Here is a 24,772-nt window from a genome sequence, read left to right on the forward strand (position 1 = left end):
GGAGTACGCCGTGAGCACCAGTGCAGCGCGACTTCTCTCTTGGCCAGAAGGAAGCAGATCGATGCCAACGTGCGAATTTTTCGGGGAAAATTGGACACATATCCCATCAGGGCAATCTCTGGCAGAACAGATAGTGACAGGCCCAATATCGCACCCAGTGTGTCGTGCAGTTCAACCCAATAGGAGTGTAATTCCGGGCAGGTCCAGGAAAGATGGGCAAAGTCGGCCTGAGGGGCATTGCATTTAGGACAAGTGTGGGGCCGCGCTGGGTCAATTCTGTGGGCCAACGCAGGAGTGTGGTACAGCCGACGAAGGAATTTAAAGTGTATAAGTTTGTGCCTGCTATTCATTGAAACCTCCCTGGTCATGGCACAGCACGCCTCCCATTGATCATCTGAGATCTGGGCGCCCAGATCCAATTCCCACGCGGCGCGCACCGCATCGTCGTCCGATGGGAGTGAGGACAGGCAAAGTTTGTAGAGTTTGGACACAACGTGGGCCCCAACGGAGTTCTGGATGATGGATGTGAGCGCCTGAGTGTCATCTGGTGGCAACGGGAAGGTGGGAAATGTAGCCCGCATCAGCGCCCTAAGTCTTGCAAACACAAAGTTATCCATGAAAGTGCGCTCGGTGAAGCGAGGGTCTTCGGTTATAGAAATGGCGTGGCCATCGGGGAATAGATCACCGATCGTGCTCAATTGATATTTAGAGAGTGTTCGACTAATCAATGTTTCGCCCGTGATAGGGAGCCAATGTGGGTTGGGTAGCGGGAGGGCAGGAGAGTACAGAGTGTCAACACGAAGCAAGCGTCTAAGTTTGTCCCAAGCCCAAGACGTTGTGGTGAGAGGGAGTATGTCGTGTGGGTCGCGGGGGAAGCCTCTAGGAAGCACGGCATTCAGAGACACCGGGAGCGCGGCGTCAGCTTCGGGTTTTAAATGTTGGATCCTGGCATCCGGATGGTACCAGGGGTGTGCATACGAGCATTGGGCCACCAAGTAGTAGAGGTGGAAATCTGGGACCCCGAATCCACCCCTCTCGTAAGGTGTGGTCCAGGCAAGGCGAGGGCGCTTCCCCCCCCACACCAGTCTCAGCAGGGCAGTGCGCAATTGAGTGAAAAAAACCCTTGTGAGAGGGATGGGAATGTTGTTGAAGAGATACAAAAACCGGGGCAGAACCACCATTTTCACTATAGCAATGCGCCCGGCCATCGATAAAGGAAGGCGGAGCCATCGGTCAGTGTTGTCCTCCAAAAAGTCAAGGGCGCGTCCGTAGTTCAAGCGGACAATGGACACGGTATCCAAGTGGATATGTATCCCAAGGTATTTAATGGAGTCCTCGCACCATTCCAACGGGAGGGAGCAAGGCCACCTAGCAGTAGCGAGGGTGAGAGGGAAAAGTTGCGATTTGTGCCAATTAACCCTGAGGCAGGAATATTCACCAAAGCGCGTAATTTCAGACAGTAGAGGCTGTAGATTGGTCTCAGGGGTGCGGACGTAGAGAACCATATCGTCCGCGTAGAGTGATACCAAAAGAGGCCCGGTGCGGAACTGGAGCCCCCTGTGCAAATGCTTCTCTTGGAAGTGTCGGACCAGAGGATCCATTGCCAAGATGAAAAGCAAGGGGGAGAGGGGGCACCCTTGTCGTGTACCTCTGGAGAGGGTGAACCTGTTTGTGATAGTGCCATTAAGGCGAATACGCGCTGTGGGTGCTGTATATAGCAATTCCACAGTCGCCACAAACATAGCGGGCATTCCCATCCTACGCATCACATCCAAAAAAAAGGGCCACTCCAGGGTGTCAAATGCCTTTTCTGTGTCCAGAAAGACCGCGGCAGCCGGAAGGGCCGGATCAATTCTGTGCAGGACCGAGAAGACCGTGCGAAGGTTCAAGGACGTCGACCTCTGAGGGACAAAGCCAGATTGCACCGGTGAGATAATGGAGTTCACCAGCAGCGCAAGCCGCAGTGCAAGCACTTTGGCCAGAATTTTATAGTCCAGGTTTAGGAGTGACAGCGGGCGGTAAGAACTGCGAACCGTTGGGTCGCGGCCCGGCTTGGGCAACAAGACTATGACCGCCTCTCGGAGCGTAGGAGGGAGAATACCGGACTCCAGGGCCTCGGCATAGACCTCGACCAGAATGGGCACCAGCTCCTCTTTGTATGCTTGATAGAAATCGGCCGTGAAGCCGTCCAGGCCCGGCGCCGAGGATCCCCTCAGTGAGTCTATCGCCTCCGTGATCAGCTCAGGCGTTATGGGATGCGCCAAGAATTCTTGCATGTACTTTTCCAAGAAGACCATAGCTATTTCGTCAATATACGGGCCGGGGTCACGGCGTTCGTCAGTAAGGGCAGACTTGTAAAGGTGCTTATAGTAAGATAAGAATGTGTTGCATATGGCAGGAGTATCGAAGTGTGGAGTGCCATCGGCAGCAGCTATTTGTGTAATGTACGCAGCCTGCCGAGGTGGGCGCAGCAACTGGGCCAGTAGCCTGCCCGGTCTGTCTCCCTCGCCATATTGGCGCGCCAAACGGTACCTGCCCAGATACTTCAGCTCCCTGTCTGCCGCGTCCCTGAATTCCAGAAGGAGCTCAAGGCGTCGCGTTTCGTTGACCGGGGATGGGTCCACTAGGATCCGGGATTCACTAGCCAATAGGTCGGCTTCTATGCGGGACAGGGTGGCTCGGATTTCGCGCAGCGCTCCGACATGTTTGGTGATGCAGACCCCCCTTATGGTAGCCTTGAATCCCTCCCACAGTGTGGCCCATGTGGTCACAGAACCAGTGTTAAGGTCGAAATACTCTTCGATCGCTGAGCGAATCTCCTCTGTGAAGACTGGATCTGTGAGTGCTCGCCCCGGAGATCGCCACTGCCGCTCATACCCACCCAACCTGGGAACCGCAAGTGCCAGAACCACCGGAGAGTGATCCGAAAGGGTGCGTGGCAGGGTGCGCAAGTCAGTGACCCAACCCGCCAGGCCCGGAGAAACAAGCCAGTAGTCGATTCTAGTGCTCGTGTTGTGGAAGCCGGAATGATGCGTGAAAGAAGGGGAGGTAGTGTGTCGCGTGGCCTCTATGTCCTGCAGTGAAAAGTGTGAGCAAATGGCCGCCATCGCAGCGCGGGAAAGCGGCTTGCGGTCTGGGAAGGGGGATGTGCTGTCCCTGCCGGGGTTCATCAGTAAGTTAAAGTCGCCCCCCATCGCTAACAAGTCCACGTCTGCGTGTAGTAGTGACAGGTGTAGGTCCTCGAGGCAGGCCGGGGAATCGACATTAGGACCATATACCCCTACAATGGCAATCTTATAACCAAACAGCAGCCCATGGAGAATCACATATCTGCCTTCCCCATCCATTTTGCTACCAGTCAGGACAAAGGGTACTCGCTTGTGTATCAAAATTGCCACACCACGTGCGTATCTACTGAAGCTGGAGAACACTCTGTGGGCGCCCCAACCCCTTGCAAAGGAAAATGTGTCTGAATGAACCATGTGTGTCTCCTGTAAAATCAGGACATCAACATTATGCCTCTCCGCATAATGTAGAACCTGTTTCCGCTTTCGGGTGGAGTTCAGGCCACGGACATTCCATGTCATCAAGGTTAGACTAGACTGGCCAGTCTGCAAACCTATCCGGGCCATAGAGTCAAATCAAGGAACGTGGGCAAGAAGTGGTCAATGAACAATCCAGTGCTATGTGTCTCACAATCAGATACCAAAAAAGAAAAGAAAAAACAAGGAAAATACAAACATCCCCACCCCCACCCACCACCCAGCCTCCCAGCACCCCATGAGAGGCAGAACCCCACTAGTTGCAAAGCAGCAATGAAGATCAATAAATGCAGAGCAGTAGAAGCACATAAAAATAGCTGCATAGCGAAATCTAAGAAACCCAAAGAAAAAGAGCAGAACATATCGGCCCGCGCCTTGGGGGGAAGCAACGCTAACCCCCGAGCAGGCAACCCAACGGAACGATGAGAATGTCATCAACAAATATGAACTAAAGGATTGTCAGCCATCCTTGCAAGTAGAAAAATGAACCAGAACCAGAGCGTTATGAACGATCAGCCCTGACCAGCGTCAGTGAACAGGTCGGCGCTGGCTTGTGTGTCCGGCTGCAGGGGGGAGGTGGGTCTGGAGCCAGAGGCCGATCTCGGTCCTTGTTTGTACGTGTGGCAGAAGTCCTATACCTCAGCTGGAGAGTCAAAGATGCGAAACCGGCCATGAACGTCCACCTTCAGCCGGGCTGGGTAAAGCATGCTGTACTTAAGGCCAAGATTACGAAGTGCCACCTTGACGCTGGTGTACTTCCTCCGAGCTTCTTGGACCATAACTGTATAGTCCGGAAAGAAGGACAACTTGCTCCCCTGCCACCTCACCTCCCCCATCTCTCGCGCCGCCCGGAGCGCAGCATCACGATCACGAAAGTTCATTATTATGGCAATGATGGGTCGGGGTAGCTGTCCAGCGCGTGGTTTGGGCCCCAAGCCCCTTTGTGCTCTTTCCACAATAAAACCAGCCGTGAAAGTGTCTTTACCAAACAGTTCAATGAGGAGGCTTTCCACGAAAGTGTCGAACCGGCCAGTGGCTGTCGTCTCCGCCACGCCAAGGATTCTGATGTTATTCCGCCGGCTGCGCGCTTCCAAATCCTCGTTCTTGATGGCGACATCCTTAAGAATCTTTTCCACCCTCTCCAGCCGCTTTAGAGCCTTGGAGGACCCGTCCTCCAGGTCAGAGATTCTAGACTCCGCCAGGTCCAGGCGCCGATCGTGGGCTTGTACAGTGGAGCTGATGGCGGACAGTTTTTGCTCCAGGCTGTCGAATCTGGTATCAAGGGCCTTGAAGCCAGCCCGCATCTCCCCCATCATGGCGGCCATCATGGACGTCGCTTCGCCACCGTCTTGTGCCACCGGAGCCCCCGAGGCGGCCCCCGGAGGGGGGTCCGCCGCAGGGAGAGGAGTCTTGTCAAAGTTGAGAGTCCTCTGGGCAGGATCCTTCTTCCCCATCGCAGAGGATGTATGGCGGGGCCGCAGCCGCAGCGACAGAGGCGGTGAGCAGGGATCAATGGCGGACCACCAAAGACCGGGCAGCGCGGGTAGCATGACAGACTAATGGCCAGGCCACAGCCTAAGCAGTAGAAGAAGGGGTGACCAGCCAGGAGCAGGAAGCGTAATGGAGTGCCGCAGTATTCAGGAGGTAGCCATCCCACTCGTGGTGTAGCAAGCAGGGGCTCCGCGGCGGTGGTGTAGGGTGGCGCGCCGCTCGATCTGCAGGCGGGGCCGCTGTATATTGCCAGGGAGTGTCCCCAGGCCGCCCAGTAGTCACGCGGGCCGCCCCCCCCGCAAGCGCCCGCAGCAAGCCCCCCAGCCCCGCACGAGTCCAAAATCCAGCCCCCGGCTCCCGCACCCCACTGGCACGAAGGCTTCAGCCGCACCCGGGAGCCCGGAAAACCAGGGAAAAGAAGGGACCGAGCGGCAAGGGGGGGTCAATGCGCGAGGCCACCGGGGGTAGGAGTGTAAAGGAGCGGGGCCGCGGCCGCAATCGGCTGAGCCGCACTCACCCGGCGCACCAGCGCTGCAGGAAAATGGCGCCGAGGTCCGGAGGCCTCAGCTTCCCTCCGCCGTGGCAGTCGCGGCCAGCCGCCTCCGCGGCTCAGCAACCTCTCGCCGGCAGCCCGGGACCATCAGAAGGCAGGACACTGCGTTTGGCGTCGGCAGGGATGCAGCTCACATTCTTTCTCGTCCGTAGTGGGAGCCCCATTACGGCTGCCGCCGTGGCCACGCCCCCGACTAATCTTATATTTCTCCCTGTTCAGGTGCGCATTTACTGAGGCGGAGCGGCGTTTCCCTCGCTTTAACAATACCCTAGTGGGACTGCCGCCCCTGCCTCTGTCACCGCGTTGTTGTTTTCTGTGGTGCGAGTGCCGCGCTCCAGCGTTTGGAGCTGCGGGAGCGTTTCCGCTCCTGCGCGGCCCGTCTGGTGCACTCGCAGACCTGGGGCATTTCGCTTCAGCACGCGCATTCAATCCCTGAATGGCTTGTGCGACGCGCCATAGCTGCGAGGCTGGCCTTAGGAGGACGCATCCAAAGGTGTATAATTGACGCAATCGGACCGTTAGTTCTGTGAAGGCCGATCAGCTTGGCACTACATTAGTGGAGTCAGTATCATCTGTTTCTACGCCCGGTTGGGTCCAGTATTCAGTGTTCCAAACGCTCTGTGGGCACTTTTTCCCAGGCCAATTTTACAGCTTGCTGTGTAATTCCAAGGCACCAGACACACGTGCCCAAAAATTGCGAGTTTCTCGCCCTTACATTCAGGATGACCCCCAGCCTCATTATAGACTGGTGTTTACCCAGTCAAGTCTGTCACCCAGAACCTTACATCTCATATTTTCTTATTTTTTGTCCCTCATCATGGAATTTGAGTATGAGGACGACTCCCAGGGAGGGGAAAATGCCCTGACCTTCCTCCAATTGGACAATGCGTTTTATGAGGCGGTGGACGCCTCCATCTACAGAGCAGTGGGTGAAGCTATGACCCCACCAGAATATCGACCAAGCGCTTGCGCACCTAGCCAACTTCCCTGCGGTCCCTACACCGCCCATGACAGTTCCGGACCCCCCTCCCAGCCAAACGATCACAGGACAGGTTTGGACGCCAGTGCCTTTCACTGGCTTAAACAAGCCTTCCTTGCTACCCAGTCAAGTCTGCCAACGAAGAGCCCCCTGCCTCTTCCCCAGAGTACTGCAGGGATTAATGACTGTTAACCCGGCCCGTCCAGACCCCTTCCAGCTGCACCTTCTGCTGACGTGTTGGACATGTTTGACCCAGACAAGATCATCCATCTGCACTCCTCTAACTGGGCTCCAGTAGATAAGGTAGCAGAGTATGTGTCCATGCGTATCAGGAAGCCCTTGGAGAAAGAGGCTCGCAACTGCCTCCGGGCAGAATACCCACGTCCTTCCCTAGAAAACAAAGTCACCCTTACCCCAGAAATCGATGTCCACATGGCACCCTTTCACCAGAAATTCATCAGCGACCCCAAGAAGGGGATTGACAGATCCTGGCGAGCTTGTCAGGATAAGCTATTAGACGTGTTGGGTCCACTAACGAAAATTCTTGACATGGCTGAAGAAGATAAGTCGTCAGGTTCACTAATCTTTCCTGACTCCCTTTCCGGGTGGGCACAGAGAGCCATAGTGTTCCTATGCTATCTCCACAGAGCGCCGCCGCTCTCTGCTCATCAAAGTGGACCCCAAACCCTGGGTTCTTGCCGATTCAGAGGCCGGAGCAGTGGCCCAGGGAGTTCTTTTTGGTGACCCATTCGTCAAAGAACTGGGGAAGTTCGTAAACACATTCACTTCCCTCAGCAAGCGCAGTCCACTATCCAAAAAGTTTCCCTCCGGATTTTCTGTGGGGCCGGTCGAGGCAGGGGCCGCTCGACCGGCCGTGCCCCTAACCAACAGCCTAGAGGGCAAGGCTCCAACAAAGGTCAATACTAGGACCAGTTCCACTTTGGCAACTTCTATCCTACAAGGGGTAGACGCGGCAAAGGATGAGGTTACCGAGGAGCTGCATCCTTTCTCAATGGTGAGTGTCCTCCATTCTTCCCACTTAAAAATAGGGGGGAGGCTGGGGAATATTTTCCAGGCATGGACTTCTGTCACAGGGTACCCATGGGTTTTACAAACCATTCAGGGCTTCCACATAGAGTATCTAGGGGACCCCTGCCAATGCACCAGACCCCATGCTATCCAGTTTTCCCAACAGGACTCTGCTTTGGTGGACGAGGAAGTAGCCTCCCTCCTCGCCAAAGGGGCAATAGTTCCAGCCGTGCTTCACCCACAAGGTTTTGTCAGCAACTTGTTTCTGGTGGCCAAGACCGATGGGGGCAAACGCCCTGTGATCAATCTAAGCGAGTTCAACGAGTGTCTAGTCTACCGCCACTTCAAGATGGAAGGCACCCATCTTCTCAGGGATGTTCTGCGTCCTTCAGACTGGTTGGTTCACCTGGATCTGAAGGACACTTACCTGGTGATTCTGATTTTCCCTCCCCACTGTTGTTTCCTTCAGTTCGCTTGGCAAGGTCAAACTTTCGAATTTGCCTTCCTCCCGTTCAGCCTGTCATCGCCCCCTTGGTGTTTTACCAAGGTTCTCAAACCAGTGGTGGAGTGGTTGAGAGCTCGAGGCATTCGGATGAACGTCTACCTCGACGATCTTGTTCTTATGGATGCTTGTCCCCGGCAACTTCATCAAGACCTTCAGACTACGGTCAATCTCCTCCAAACTCTGGGGTTCGTCATCAGCGAGGCGAAGTCGATGCTCTCTCCTTCACAGTGTTTGACATTTCTAGGTTTCGTGATCGACTCAAGTCCACGCTCAGCCTTCCAGCAAGGAAGATCGCAAAGATCTGCCACGAGTTGCGACGGACTCTCGCCAAGAGTCCGGTATCCCTCAGAGATCTAGCTCGGTTGGTGGGACTAATCTGCCTCTATCCAAGCAATTTTCCCGGGCCCCTTCATTATCGCGCGTTACAACTTCTCAAATCGCTCTACCTGCGGAAGGGGTGCCCTTACTCCCACAAGGTGACCCTTTCAGAGGAAGCCTGGGAGGAGATCGCATGATGGCTTCAACACATGGAAGCCTGGAATGGCCGAGCAATCCTTGGTTCAGCTCCAGACTTAGTTATAGTGTCGGACCCCAGCACTGTAGGTTGGGGAGCCAGGTGCGGTGAGTTTTCCACCGGAGGGTTGTGGTCTCCAGACGAATGCAGATTAAATATCAACTGTCTTGAGCTCCTGGCAGGCTCATTCCCAGTGTGCTGTTGGACGAGGGATTCCATTCAGTCCTTAGTTCTCCTCAAGATGGACAACATTTCCGCTGTCCGCTACATCAATCATTTGGGAGGCACGAGGTCCAAAGCCCTCTCCGATCTGGCCGCCAGCTTCTGGCAATACTGCCTGGATCAACACATATCGGTGACAGCGGAATATCTCCCTGGGCGGGAGAACCTGGTAGTGGATTTTCAGTCCTGCAATTTCAGGGATTCCAGCCTGTGGAGGTTGGACACGGACGTCTTTCAGAGGTTGAACAACCTTTGGGGTCCTTTTGCGATCTACTTATTTGCCTCGAGGCTCGACCATCAACTTCCTCGGTTTTACAGCTGGAGGCCGGACCCCTTGGCGGTGTCCCCTCGGTATTTGGCGTTATGGGACGTGAACCAGGTCCTTAACTTGTTTTTGTCATGGCAATTAAATTGCTTTCTGTCAAGTAAATAGCTGTCAGCCAAACTGGCGATATTACTTTGTCAGATTTCTTGTAGACGTGTGTCCGACGTTAGAGCTTTGGACATCACCTCCAGGATGTTTACTCTGTCCGGAGTAACCTTTACCTTGCATAGACGGACCAAGTGTCACACCAGAGTGATCTCTTATCCTGAGCTCCCTGACTCTCCCAAGCTGTGCGTTGTCCATTGTTTGCAAGCTTATGAAGAAATGACCGATGAATTTCGGCCTCCAGGAGAACGTCAACTTCTCATTGCTCTCCGCAAGCCTTTCAAGGCTGTCTCTTCTCCTACCATATCCCGGTGGGTTAGGTGGGTTATGCAAGAAACTGGCATCAGCCTCAGATTTCAGAGCAATGGCCTCGAAGGCATTTGGATTGGGTGTCCGTTTGGAAGATATCCTTAACGAGGCAGATTGGTCTTTGGACTCTACCTTTAAGAGTTTCTACTTCAAGCCAGTGCTTGACATGGCTCACCCCGTGGTGAGCAAACTTTGAACTAGCATAATCCTCGCCTCCAGTCCTGACATAGAATGACAATTTTCCTAGCTGTCGTAACGGAAAGTTTCAATTCTATTAAGGACTCGGAGGCAAGGATTATCCCGCTTGAGGGATAGCGAGAGGATGTCCCACCCCGTATTTCAGTAAGTAAATGAGTTTTGTTTCTGTTTACCTGGAAGGGTGGCTTTTATGTCATGGTCTGATGCCAATGTTGACGTTTATAGCTGAATTGCTGTTCCTAGCTTGCATTTTGGTTGAAATCTTTTTTTTATTATTGAGAAGAAAAGACTCAACATGTACACAGCAAGTCGCCTAAACCCTTTGACAGGCCAACCGCGTGATGGAAACAGAAGTCGGAATGCAAAGGTGAAACAATATGAAACTATGCATGTATATTAGGTTACACAGCAAGTCGCCTACAACCCATACAGGGCCGGCCGGGTAGCATGGCAATCATATGTGGTGGGCGTAAACGTAGAGCCCCTTCAAATGGGGAGGTCAAGTGAACTCAAACGTGGAAAGATGAACAAAAGAATAGAAAAGAGCAGAAGTACGGGGGAGAGGCCCCCTATATTCTTGGAAGAGGAAAGTGGAGAGAAAGAGTAGTCAGGAAGGAGGAGCAAAACAGAAGTTGAGAAGTGAAAGGGAGGGTAGAGTACGGTATACAAGTTCTACAAAGAGCGTGACTAGAAAGGCCAGCAGAGGGTGGGGGGGGGATTAGGACAATGTAGTGGTGGCTTCAGGCGAATGGGTAATTAGATAGCAATGTGCAGGGTATTAATGTTGTTGCCAGAGAGATGTGTCGAGGTCGGGAGGGTATACAGCGTCTTCAAAAAGGCATAAGGCCTGGAGTTTTGGGGGTTGAAGACAAGCATGTTCTAGTTTTAAAAAATGAGTGATTATTCGGCAGCCAGAGTTTGGTGAAATAGGCATCTCGGGACTATAGGCGTGCCGTGAGCAGCTCCATCGCCATGGTATGCCATAGGCGGGTGAACCAAGTAGTGACAGGGGGGTCTCAGCTTTTTTCCAGTATAGGGCTATGAGTTGTTTAGCCGCCGCCAGCATATGCAGGCAGATATACCAATCACTACTTGTCAGTGCACGCAAATTGTCTGGCTAGATACCCAATAGGACAGTGGTTGGAGTTTCAGGCAGGGGATTACCAAGAACCGATTTGATGTGGCTAAGGATCCCTTTCCAGTATGTGGCCAAAAGCGGGCAGGTCCACCAAACATGAAGGAAGTCTCCGGGGGAGTTCGAACATCGCCAGCAAAGAGGAGGAGTTGCAGGGAACATTTTATGCAGTCTGTGAGGGGTGTAGTACCATTGGGTCATAACCTTGTACGCGGTTTCCTGCTGTGAAATGCACCGGTAGACTTTCGGGATGTCACGCCAGAGGCGTTCTTATTGCGCAGGTGTAATGTCTACGGACAGATCAGACTGCCATCTGGTTTGGTTGGGGTGTGTGACAATCCACGGGGGGTACTGAAGAACGCAGTACATACTAGATATTAGGCCCTTGGAGTTATCAAAAGAGCGAACCAGCCACTCAAAAGGAGTAAAAGCACCTGTGGCCACTTGTGACAGAGACGTGGTGTGTGCCCAGTGCCGAAATTGCAGGTATTGTAGTCGAGCCCCCTCCGAGAGGTGGAACTCCTGTTTGCAGTGTTCAAAACATTTGAAAGCGTCGCCTGCGAAGAGATCCCTGATTATTCGACACCCACCATCTAGCCATTCAGAGAATGCGGGATAGTGTAGTGCAGGTGGAAAGTGTGTGTTGCCAGTAATGGGAGTGTGGCGGGACAGGAAGGAGGTGAGGACTTTGAGTACAGCTACCATGTCCCAGATGTCAAGGACAGTCTTGGTGGGGAGAGCTATATACGCGCTGCGGGATCGTGAGGTCCGGGGCTGCCATGGGAGATCCCATATATAGCGTCCAGTCACCGCCCTGTCCACGTAAAACCACACCTTCTAAGCTTCCCGTGCCGTCCATTCCGAGATGAAGCGGAGATTCGAGGCCCAGTAATATTCTACCAAGTTGGGGCAGGCCAGACCACCTCTGTCCCGGGGCAACATTAGAATTTTATTAGAAAAACGCAGTCGACGACCCCCCCAAATGAACCTGGTGATCTCTCGTTGTAGGCTTTGAATCTGATGTTGTGGAATAGAAGTGTGTAGCGATTGGAATAAATACAGAATTTTTAGCAGTATGGACATTTTAATTGCATGCGGGCGACCCAATCTAGCATTTTGCACTGATCTGACTAATGTTTCGCGGTTCTCTAAGATATCTGCCTCATTGTAGTTTAACTGTTTCCATCAGATTCTTTTGTGAATTGATGGTACCTTTGTCCTCGTAGGTTCCCATGCGAATAAACAAGAGGCTTGAGGATTTCTTTCCGGCTGACTTCGTGCAAAGAAAGAGGAGGAAGGGCCAGTGAGGGCAGACTATGTGGACGCTGGAGTATCCTGATTGGTGGATCCAGGACTGTTTCAGATTGGACAAATTTGTTTGACTACAGATTTCCCCAGGGTTCATTGGAAATGTAGTCTTGTTGTTTTAATGGCTGCTGTTTAAATAAAGTGAAGAGAGAAGGCATAATCATCGCCTCTGAGTCCTTAATCAAATTGAAACTTTCCGTTACGATAGCTAGGAAATGTTTCATTACTGCTTTCAGTTTATTCTCATTTGGGTCTCCTGAATGAGGTTGTCCGTGTGTTACCCATGTCTTATTGTTTAAGTTTACCTCCCCAAACTGAAATGGAGTGTCTGTGTGCTCCTGGATGTATTTCGGCAAATTTACAGGTCAGTTGAAATGGTGAGTAATCAGGCGCTATCCTGTCCTGGTTTTGTTTTTCAGTAACATAATGTCAACGTGCATAGTCTTCCAAGAAAAAATAATAATCCAATGTAGGAAAATGACCATGGAACATGAAGAAAAGGGAGTGCTCATGATTGCTAATTTTGTGCACCTCCCATATCTGCCCGACCAGCTGGAGCTTTTTCAAAGTGATAGTCAATCTTAATATTATAAGTACACTTGGGAAAGTATGTGTAGGATCACTTCTCCCACACAATTAAAATTCCATGCCTACACGATGAATACATTTTCATGTGGTTTACATGTTCCCTGAAATGTAGAAAAATGGTTAAAAATAATATATTTGGGTCACGTAGCATATTTACTCTCACGGTCAGTTCTGACTTGTATTACTGCCGTCAGGTTACTAAAACCCGACAACAATCGCCCCCCTATTTCCAAATATGATGTATATTCTGAGTAACAGAAGCAGCCCTCCACTTCTTCAACATTTTCTCATTATTGTCTTTGGTAATATTGTTTTCCTGTAGACATACTTTGTGTATGTCTGGTCTTTTGAAGTGGGAGCCTGTTCTTCTCTTAATTCCCCAATGCAGCCTCTCACATTCTACCTTTGCATATGTAAACTGTCATCCATCTGATATACGTAATCAATTACTTCTCCATGGGTTCCGTCTTCCTCCAAGAGCGCCCACTCTTGCTACCCTTGTCTATCCCTGCCTAAACTAATATTTACAAACCCTTCACACATATTGAAATCCAACCTGTGCACCAACTCAAACCATGATCCACAGGAACCTCTTAGTCCGCATCGGGCTTTTTTACAGAAGTAACCCTTAACATGAATGGGTAGATTATGCTAAACCACATCAACAAAAACTCCCTAAACTTCGAAGGAAATCTGTTTCACCAAACCCTATAAAGGCCTGCAGAGAACTCTTCTCCTGTCCTCCCCCAAAAATGTGTTTCTTTAGACCAGTTGACTTCTAAAGGCCTCCAGGCCTCAGAGAAAAGGAATTTTGTGGCTTATGATATAAAGATTTGTACAGCCCACTATTACTGGAAAGGTATCCTGGCAGTGAGTATAGCCAAACCTCAGTGCCTAGTGGGAACACTTGAAAAGCCAGATCTTCAGCTTCATGCGTAATTCAGGAAGTGAGAAGGAGGCTCTTATGTGTAGTGGCAGCTTGTTCCATGCTTTAGGAGAGATGTAGGAGAAGTCTCGACTGCCTGATCTGGTTTTCTATACGCTTGGCATGTGTGCCAATAGGAGTCTAGATGAGTGGAAGTGTCTGGAAGGTTTATGAAAGCAGATGCTAATATTGAAGTATTCTGGACCAGTGTTACGTAGTGCCTTGAAAGTGTGGATGAAGAGTTTGAATTGTACTCATTTGTGTAAGGGGATGTGTTGTGAGTGCAGCATGGGAGGTTGTGTGTGATTCTGTCTGCCGAGTTCTGAATGGTCTAGAGACACTTGGTAATTTTTTTTTTGTTGATCCTGTGGTAGAGGGTGTTCCTGTAGTCCAGCTTGCTTGTTACTAGGGCGTGTGTAATGGTTTTCCAGGTGCTGGTTGGGAGCCATTTGAACTTCTTGCTCCGCATCTTCAAGTTACGGAAGCATAAGGCCGTGACGGTATTGATTTAGATGGTCGTTGTCGATGACTGTCCTGTGGTTCACGCAGGTATTGATGTCAGTCCTAGAACTGTTGGTCACCAGGTTGAGTCCCATGGTCAAATGCTGTCCCCGAAGATCACAGTTTCAGTGTTGTTGGTGTTCAGTTTCAGACTTTTGGTTTTCTTCCAGTGGGCGATTTCAGTCATGCAGGCATTGAACTTTATCCGGGTACTTGGCTTCTTGTCTGTGAAGGAGAGTAAGAGTTGTGTCAAGGCTTGAAAAATCATAATGTTACTAGACCTGCAGTTCTAGTAACTTAAAAAATCTACTCCACCTAACTGTAATGTACTTGACCCGTGAACTGGTCTCAAATTGTGTGATCCTAGGCAAATATTTTGTCTTGTGGAGCCTCCTTTTTCTTTATTATCACATAAGAGAGCACCTTCAAATATGCAAGTTCACTATTTCTGTTCTACAAAAAAACCTTTTTATTACTAGACTAAATGTTTGCTCCATGTATAACAAGAATCAAACCCATATATAGGGTATGCATGATCCTTGGCTTGCCTCTTGGTTCACTAATGGCATTGTCATCTGGGCAGGAGCATTATTAATTGCTTGCTCCTGTTTAAAAGCGTGCTTTTTATAAATATATCACTAAAGCATGATGTGGTAATGAACTGTCATATAACAGATGGCATATTTTTCATTGAAATGGCCACAAAACGTACTCACTAACATGTAGTTTTACTGATAATAGCGCATAAACAATGTTTAGAAATTGGGTTTCATCAAAAATATGTAAAATGTACACATCACCAAGTAAAGTGTTCTTATTTAATTTGATCCTAAGAAAATATTTTTGTCACCACTGAATTACAAAAATGTGTTTTCATAACTAGTGAAATATATTTGAAATGTTTGAACAGTTCCCTTAGCTATTTCAGTGTTGTGTTAGAAAAAAGCCTGACATATTACAGCCTTTTTTTCACATGCTTTCCACAGTTTAATTGTCACACAGTTCACTTTACAAAATCCTCTTACTTCAGTAATAGAAATAAAAATAAATATAGGAAGATAAACTGACTTTTGACCTCATTCTCTGAAAGCCAGCAAATGTGACAAGATAACAAGTTTTAAAGGCACCTTTATTGCTCTTTCACTCTCTGAGCAAAAAAATGTCTTTAAATCTTATCTTGTCACATTTTCTGGCTTTGAGAGACAAAGGTCAAAAGTCAGTTTGTCTTCCTATATCTAGTTTTCATTCTGTGCCTGAAGTTAGAGGATTTCCAGCTCCCCAGAAAGGACGAGTAGTCCCTAAAAATAGCTTCTACTTATTAAATCTTGCTCAACAATGCGAGTGGGTGGGTGGATTTTTCAAGCCCTGCCTGTGTTGTCGGCGTAGGAGAGGACTTTGAAGTTGTGAGACTGGATGATGCTAGCTAGAGAGATGAGGTATACGTTAAAGGGGGTCTGGCTCCGGGAGGATCTTAGCGGAACTCCACAAATGAGTTTGTGGTCATCCAAGGTGTACCATGCAGACTAAGCGATTGGATTCCTTCCAGTCAGGAAGGAAGAGATCCATAGAAGTGTATATCCTTGGATTCCGAAGTTGTGTAGGATTTGGATAAGGATGAGGCGGGAGACCATGTCAAACACTGCGCAGGTGGATGGAGACCACAGTGTTTCCTCTGTCCAAAGTCATGCGGATGTCATACATGTCATACATGCCAGCCATGAGGACAGTTTCTGTGCTGTAATTGAATCTGAAACCAAACTTAATGGTGTCAAGGAGTTGGTGGTCGTTGTGAGGCGCCTGTTGATGTATAGACCTTGGCTGGTAATGGTAGATGAGAGATTGGTCTGTAGTTGGCAAACGTTGAAGGCGGCATTTAGAATGGTTATGAACATGGTGCTGATGTGTTTCAGACCTCTTGAGTAGGTGTGGCTGGAGCAAGGGACCGATGGGCCTTTAAGTGGATGGACTCATGGTAGAGGAGGTTTCTTCTGGTGTGATGACAAGATATGTAGTTAGCATGGTTATTTGGATAAGATCGAGAGGCGCCTGGCCAGGTCTGTCCGGTCCAGTTGTGAGTTTAAGTTGCTGTAAATGGCAGTGATTTATTTGCAGAAGAATGGAGAGAGACAGTTCATGCGAGGGGGTGATCATGTTGGAGGTGGCCGCTGGTGTGGTGAAATCCTTCATGATGGTGAAGATTTCTTTGCTTCTTTTTTTTTTTTTCACAACAAAATTTTATTGATTTTATAGATCGGGTAAGCAAAAATCGCGGACCTCCACAGTCAGGAGAGTCCTGCCACAGTGTTAAGTATACAGAGTCAAGATGCAGGCCCAATCAGAAACGACCCCACCCAATCTCCCACCACCCAACATACCCAAACGAGCCCCCTACCCACCCCTTATCCCTCCCTAACCCGTGCATGTGTTCATTTCTAGACACCAATAGTCGGTCAAATCTGGTAAAAGAGCCAGTGTCTCCTCAGGCCCACCGCCCGACCTCTGAATCCGTTTCTCCGTCGTCTGGTTCCACCGGGGGATCGAGTAGCAAACCCCTATATTCCGCCCACCTTTTCCATATCTTGAAATGTTTGCGGGGACACCCTCTTGCTTCAAATACCGGGCGTTCCAAGCCCATGCAGTAATCAATTCCCCCCTTCCAAGCACTCAACGGGGGGGCCCGCTCACTCTTCCACGCCTGCGCCAGGTCTCATTTGGCAATGACAAGGCCTAACAGCAACAGATGACGCTTGTATATATTTCCCCCAACACCCTCTAGGACATGGAGCAGGGCCAAGCGAGGAGTCCGAGGAAGATCCCATCCCAGCACCTCTGATAGACAGCTCCATACACCCCCCCAGAACCGGGACAAGCCACCACAGGACCACACAGTATGTAGCAGCGTGCCCATTTCAGCGCCACAACGCAGGCATTCCGGAGACCCAATCAAGCTCGCCTTCCACAATCGCTCTCGTGTATAATAGGCCCTGTGTAGATATTTGAACTGTATTAGGCGCAAGCGCACCGCAATAGCAGCACCCCGCGGGGACTCTAGAGCCTCCCTCCAATCATCCTCGTCCATCGGGCCAATGTCTTCTTTGCTTCTTTTAAGTGTTGTCTATTATGTGTAATGCAAGCTGTGAAGGCATCTGATTCTTGATAACTAGGTTTTCCATACATTTGCTTTTCTTAATGCATTAGAAAACCTATATCTACCAACCTTATATGGTGAGGGGGCGCTTGTCTTTCAGGCCCTGCATTGCACTAATAATACATATGCTGTGTATATTTCCTCCTATGTGAGAGGACCTGAGTGTTCTTTTCAAGTTGGGAGGAAATTATCTTTGACTTTCAATTCTTTAAGGGTTTCATTGAGACATGTACATGGATAAAAATTGTGTTGGCACTGGCCAGGGTGTACATATTTTTGTTTTAGTTCATGATGAACATCTCAAATGTGACTGAGATTTTGGAGGTAATGATTGAACATGTGGTGATTCTGTAATAACATCGCAAGGCGCTTGGCGAGGTCTGTTGGGTCCAGTTGTGAGTTGAAGTTGCTGTAAATGGCAGTGATTTTTGTTGCTGAACAATTGAGAGAGATTGTTTCACAGGTCATGCGGGGGTGATCAAGCTGGAGGTGGCTGCTGGTGAGGTGAAATCCTTGACGATGGGGAAGATTTCTTTGCTTCTTTTAAGTGTTGTCTATTAATGTGTAATGCAGGCTGTGAAGACATCTGATCCTTGATAACTAGGTTTTCCATACATTTGCTTTTATTAATGCATTAGAAAACCTATAACTACAAACCTTATATGGTGAGGCGGCGCTTGTCTTTCAGGCCCTCCATTACACTAATAATACATATGCTGTGTATATTTCCTCCTGTATGAGAGGACCTGAGTGTTCATTTCGAGTTGGGAGAGTATCTTTGACTGTCGGCTCTTTAAGGGTTTCATTGAGACATTTACATGGATAAAAGTTGTGTTGACACTGGCCAGGGTTTACATATTGTTGTTTTAGTTCATGATGAACATCTCAAAGGTGACTGAGATTTTGGAGGTAATGATTGAACATGTGGTGATTCTGTGATAACATTTTTCCAGCCATCTTCGGTGGCGATGGGGAGTTCAGTTCTGGTTTGGTATTTTTAAAATTTTAATATGAGGTTTGTGTGGGATGGGGTCAGGTGTCGGGCTCACTATCTCCTTGTCTGCTTTGCTATGTGGATATGTGAGAGTTGGGGAAACAGACATGTGAGGAATTCACTATCATGCATGAGGTTGAGTATGATTGGCAAAATGTCACATTGGATTCAATTAGCATGTTCATTTGTGAGTTAAGCACTTGAGCATGAGTGTAAAGAGCTCTCAAGGGTTGGTCTTGCAGTTTGCATTACTCTGGGGGTGGGCAGCGGCACAGTTGAAATTTGTCTTGACTTGATGAAACAGAGTAATGTCATGTCTATCCTGCCATAATGTAAACAGTGCATCTAATAACGTATGTCAAGTTTTGTATTTCAGAGATTTAATCTCCCTTACTTTGTCGCCACCTATGGAACACAAATCCATCATGGTTTGCAGCTGTAAACATTTTTAATTTGGCTCTAAACTTCCAATGTTTTTGCTTCAGACCTTTATGAATTAATTTACATTTTTTTGGTCTTTGCTTCTTTTGAGGTGTTTCCAAGCATCCTCTTCGCTTCTGATATTGAAGCATTTTCTGTACTACCATTTACTTTTTGAGCCTCATAAAAAAGATTTGCTTTTGAACATTAAGCATTTTGTTTCAGACTTGAAAGTTTGAAGATGTTTTTATAATTGTCAGTATTTTGTTTTTTCATAGATACTTCTTTGTTTCGCAACAAAGGATTAAGCCACCAACATGCCTGTTAAAGAAGATCTCAAGGTATAGAATCTGTTGATGTATGACAAACTCTTCGTTTAATTTTATTGAAGGACTGCTAAATTGTCTGTTAACAAGTGAAAAATTAGATCACTGGTTGAACTAATAGTTTATTTGACCGTTATTTAAAGTCATTGCAGTTAAAAAAACAGAAAACATAAATACTGCTTTGCAGAATTATACAATTAAAAATAAAGTATCTTTGCTCTTGGGCCCTCAACTGCAAAAAGTAGAAGCTAATTATTTACCAGTGGTGCCTGGTTACATGTTACTAATCCATATATAAGGGCAAATCAGTTGATTTATAAAATCTGAAATGTTAATGCTTCCCAAGCAGGAATTTCATCCAGCATGTAAAATATCTTGATGACCTCTGAGGATCAAGCAACATAAAATTGACCAGTCCTTCACTCAGTTACTTGGACTGCTTTAAATGCTAAGTCCACGTAGCTATCAAGCCAGGCCCATAGCTCTAGATCTTTCCTGTAAAAACAAAAAATAAATAATTGTGCACCAGTAATCATGTATCTTTTGCTACAAGTGTGACCATTAAGCCCATAGGAACCTGGGTTATTTGTATTATTTTCAAGCAGGCGTTCTTTGTGGATGTAATTTATATAGTTACCAATATTCAGTTAAATCACTGCACGCATTCAGTGCTTTTATAATGCAATATAAGACCGACACCCACTTTAGTTAAATGTAGACACATTTATATACTTTCCAAAGCACACACACATAAAAGATGGACTCTTGAATGCATTTGAACACAAACAACAGACTCATTTCAGTGTAGTGTGGCTGTCCCATGAAAGAAAGAGCTTCACACCAATAAGAGACTGAAGGGTAAGTGAAACTAATAGGAAATTGTGTGTTCAAAACAAACAGCATGAATATGAATAGTCGATTTGGTAGATTGGTTTATATTGTTTTTTTGTTATTAAGTGTTGTTAACAATGTTAAGAACCTCAGCGAAATACAGGGGCTTTATTAGTCCACTAGTAATGTGGTAATGTAGTAGCCAACCTTCAATTTAGAATGATACGCTAGTCCAATTTGTACTATAACAATTAGATAACAGTACTCAAACTTTTCAGTAATAATGAAAATGTAAGAGAAGGAAGGACAAACAACACACCAAAAAAATTCGCCTTTGAACAACTCGTATGTTCAAGAGCTGTGACAGCCTTCTAATGTTATCTCGACACCATAACATGTAAAAGAATATATTGAATTATCCCTTAATACAACTTCAGATTTACGCAATTTTTTGGTGTGTTTGTCCTTCCTTCTCTTACATTTTCATTGATTATTACTGAAAAGTTTGAGTACTGTTTTCTAATTGTTATTATTCAGTAAACCTAGAATCAATTTTGTACCAGACAAAGCCAACATTTTCCATATTCTTGTACACACAGGTTCTATGGGGCACTGGGTTACCCCATTATACTAGAAGTCCAATTTGTAAGGCCAGTCTTACTCAGAGATGAGATACAACCCTGTATTGAGACCACCGAATTGCAAGTATTAATGACAGGTAGCCTTCTATAGACCGTCCTGATTTTGGCAATTTAGTACCTCCCTGCTGAAATACTTGCACAACAGTTGAGTGGTCTCATCTCAGGAGTGTATCTCACCCCGTGAGTGAGCATGACATTATTTACCACAAGTTGATGAATTCTAGTTCCTCTTCACCATCATTATATGGTTTTAATTTTGTATCATGTTTTTCTCCCACTGAATGCTCTGAACAATCTTGCTATATCACTATGGTTTGGACCATTCCTTCTGTGTTACCCTCTCTGTCATAATTCTCTCCCATTTTTGCATATACGACTGTAGAACATGCCTCTTTCTAGATTATCACCCCCATTTTATTTTCTCTGACCCCTGAAACATGTAGAAATTGGCTATACTCCTAATTGGCATATTTAACTTAACTAAACGTCGCTAGTATATGGTGCAGGTATACCCAGGACCTGTAAGTTAAATGCCATTAGTAAACTTCAGCACCCAGTGTGCCACCCATTACAGTGACAGTTCAAACAGGACTGCAAGCTGACTGCAGGCCTATCACTGTAGCCTGTAAAATTCGATCTGTGATAATAACCACTTTTACCAGGCTTAATTCCTCCATTTAAATATTAATATGTCACCCCTAACTAAGGCTGGTCTGAAATCTGGATTATTCATCATTGGGGAAAATGATGCAGGGAAGGTCATCACCGTGGAGGATTTAGAAATTGAGTCCCATAGCTCTATAAGTGGTCCTATGATATTTGACCCATAGGCAAGCTCAAGTGTTATGGAAGCCAACGTAGACCCCAGGAAGGCCTTCTCAGTAGGTGCATTTCCGTAATGGGCCAGTGTTTTCCTGTTTTTGCAGAGCTACCATTCTAATACAATTTGTAGTTGTGCTGCAGCAAAGTATGTCTTTGTCGGGCAAGCCTATCCCTCACGAATCTCTAGCGTTTTACAGTACTTTTCTAGCTATTCTGGGCCTACCCTTCTGCCAGATTAAATTGGCACATGCCGATTGTAGCTGGTGCAGCTCTTGTTTAGATATCTACAATGGGAGGGAATGGCATAGACACCATAGCCTAAGGAAGACATTTATCTTCAAGGCCATCATCCTACCCATCCGTTATATAAACAATGTGCCCCACCTACCCAAGTCATTTTGTAGCTCCTTTATAAGGGAAGAGTAAATTGCTTTGTATAGTTTTTGAGCTGTCAACTTGATTGGCACCTCCAGATGTTTAATGGATCTCCTTGTCAATTTGAATTGGAAGATTGCTTCTGTCTCTGCCCTGGCCTGCAGCTCAATGTTTGTGTAGAATTTGGTAAAGTAAATTTTGAAACCCTAGCACTCTGCCATATTGTTGCAGGAGGGGCATACTTTCCTGCACGGAGTTAAATGGGTCCTCCTGTGCAAAAAGATCTTTCTTGTGTTGTTGGCTTCCTAAGCTCATTACCTTTACCAAAGAGGACTATCAAACCTACTGGTCTAGTGGCTCTGTGGGGAACGCGAAAAGGAGAGGGGACAAAGGACGGCCCGGCCTTGTCCCATGAGAGAGCACAGAGCTATCTGTCTTCACCCCGTTTAGAAGGATATTTACACTTGGTTCCTTGTAACTTGCCCATATATATTTTTGCATGCTAGGCCCTATTCTGACTTTGTCCAATACTTGTTGGAGATATACTAATGTTAATGTTAATGTTATTGATAGTTCTAAAGCGCAAACTGTTACCCGAAGGTGTCCCGGCGCTGAAAATGATGTCCTACAGAGGCCTAAAACATGGGAGGAGTGATTATAAGTAATTAGACAGAAAAAAGCCACGTTTTCTGAACCGTCCTGAAGTCCAGAAGGTTTGTCATGGTTTATCATGACCTCTGTACGCAATGAAACGTTTTTTAAGCTTTAATGGCTAGAGATAAGATTGGGATAGAGTGCATATTAGCATTCTCAATCAATTGTTGGACACTGCGTATATTTTCAAATGTCTGGCGATTACTTTCAACCCTGATTGATCCAGTTCGATCAAGATGGGCATACACCTGTCCAATCTGTATCTTAATATGTATCTTGAAATCTGAGTTAAGGAGTGAAATCGATCTGTAAGCAGCACATTGCTCCTTGGCTTTTCAGGTTTGTGAATCAGAACAATATCGGCCTCTCCCATCGAGTAGGTTATACACCGAGTTTCCCAGAAAGTGTGAAAAAGACTGGGGCAGGTGAGGGCTACTAGGGAAGAAACCCTCTTGTAGAACCCTTTTCAAAACTGTTGGGCCGGAGCCTTATGGAATGGTAGATATTTAATTATTCTCTACTTCCTCGCAGGTGATTTCCTTCTCCAGTTTCAGTGTTGTATCTTCACGTAGCTTGGGCAGGTGTATGGGTCCAAGAAAGTCAGTTATGGCTTGCTATTGTGGAGACTGACTGACTGATTAAATGTCTGGTAAAAGTCGAGAAAGAATTTTAATGTTTCCTCCGTCACAGAGTGAGACTCATCCTGCTATCGAGTGTAAGGGATTTGAGTGGCATATTTATCTCGCCCCAATGTAGCTGCTACTGGTTTATTGGCCTTTTTGACTTTTCATAAAACTTTTGTTTGAGACGCAGAAGAGCCCTCTCTGACCTGTCTGTAAAAAATAAATCTAGTTGACCTCTTATTTTTGTAATGTCCCTCAGGAGAGCAAAAGTCCTTCCCTCTATATTGTTGTTCCTTCATTTTTAAATCGGGCTCTAGTTTTCCTTTGTGAGAGACCACATACGGTTTTGTTGTGTTTTGATTACAATTGTAATTCAAGTTATTCACTCCGTCGCCTTGACTGCACCTCTGCCTGCCAAATTATGAAATGACTGCAAAACCGTTGGGTCATTTTCTTAAAGCATTGCTAGGAACTGCTGTCACGAGGGTTCCAGTCAATGCTTTTGCAGTTTGATGCATGGATCCATCAGGCATGACTGAGCTATACACCAAACTGTTTTCTTTTTTATCTTCAAAAACAAAACTCGGAAGTAGGATTTTCTTTTTGAAAGTAAAAAACACTATGCTCACCCAGCACGTTGTAGTTTTCACTGCCCCCTACTGTCATGGTTTTGCTGGTAGTGACGGGCAGTGAAAACTGACTTGTAATTCTGGCCATCTAAGTTAGGTGTGCAAAACTACGTTTTCACTCTCACAACCTCGCTTGAGTATCCGCTCTGTTGGATGGGGGCAGTTGGTGTGCTTTTCTTGTAATCAACATAGCCACTTAATAGCTTCCTTTAGCTTAGAGATTTGGCTTGGTGCGCTGCTTCTTTGGTGGGTTGGGTTACATTCACATATTATGACGCCCAATAAACGAGAGAGAAGAAAAGGGGTTGGGCAACAATCTGATTCTAAGGATCTGGAGCTAGTTAAAAGGACTCTTTAGTCTTTCCTTGCTATCTCAGTCTCATAATATACGCAGAAGGCAATGCAATTCACATTTGTCAGTGGTTTCTGCAATAAGCACCACAGTAGCCACGGGTATATCGCATACTTTGACTGCAGGGGGAAGTGGGACATGTGGTTTGTATGAAAGCTCGTAGAACGCTGAAGCGGCTGTAGAAAATAATATGAGACCATTTTGGTTTGTGGAAAGTGGAATGTTTAAGGCTAAATTATATATTTTCTATTATTCAGATCCTTAAAATTCTTGAATCTCTAGCTCAGTCTGTGATGAGTTTGACTATAGGTCAAGAATGAGATCCTCTAGATCGGAGATGTTGAATGGAACAAGGAAATGCCAAAGAACAGTCCTTAGTGAACAATATTCTGATGATGATGATGACAATTGTATTGGTGATAAGAAGGATAGACACTTCTTTTGTTATTGACACTGAATTTGATTCATTGTCAAAGGAATTTCACCCTGTTGGGCAGCCGTATGTGCCTAAAAAGCAACAATTATCTGTAGGGAAAATGGGTGACAGTGAAATTCAGATGGAAATACTTGATGTAAATGGGCAGCCAGTGTTTGACCCTTCATTGCTTCAACACACCAATTCATGTGAATGGGCTACTCCGGACTGTTTGGCAGAATATGGGCTGAAGTTGACCATACGAAAAGTGTACAATCCAAATTGAGGGATGAATTCCCTGTCTTTACTGCTG

At 47.0% G+C, this 24,772-nt stretch overlaps 1 protein-coding gene across 3 annotated transcripts in view; it reads left to right on the forward strand.

Annotated features, from left to right (window-relative positions):
- SYCP2 (synaptonemal complex protein 2) overlaps nt 1-24,772 on the forward strand; it is a 2,783,385-nt gene that overhangs the window by 53,041 nt on the left and 2,705,572 nt on the right. For all 3 annotated transcript variants that reach the window (XM_078651823.1, XM_078651822.1, XM_078651824.1), the window contains exon 2: nt 19,070-19,132. In XM_078651823.1, coding sequence (XP_078507949.1) covers nt 19,109-19,132 — 24 coding nt within the window. In that variant the 5' untranslated portion in view covers nt 19,070-19,108. The remainder of the gene's footprint in view (nt 1-19,069; nt 19,133-24,772) is intronic.

Source organism: Lissotriton helveticus, chromosome 7 (genome assembly GCF_964261635.1).
Source record: "Lissotriton helveticus chromosome 7, aLisHel1.1, whole genome shotgun sequence".
NCBI classification, from domain to species: domain Eukaryota; kingdom Metazoa; phylum Chordata; class Amphibia; order Caudata; family Salamandridae; genus Lissotriton; species Lissotriton helveticus.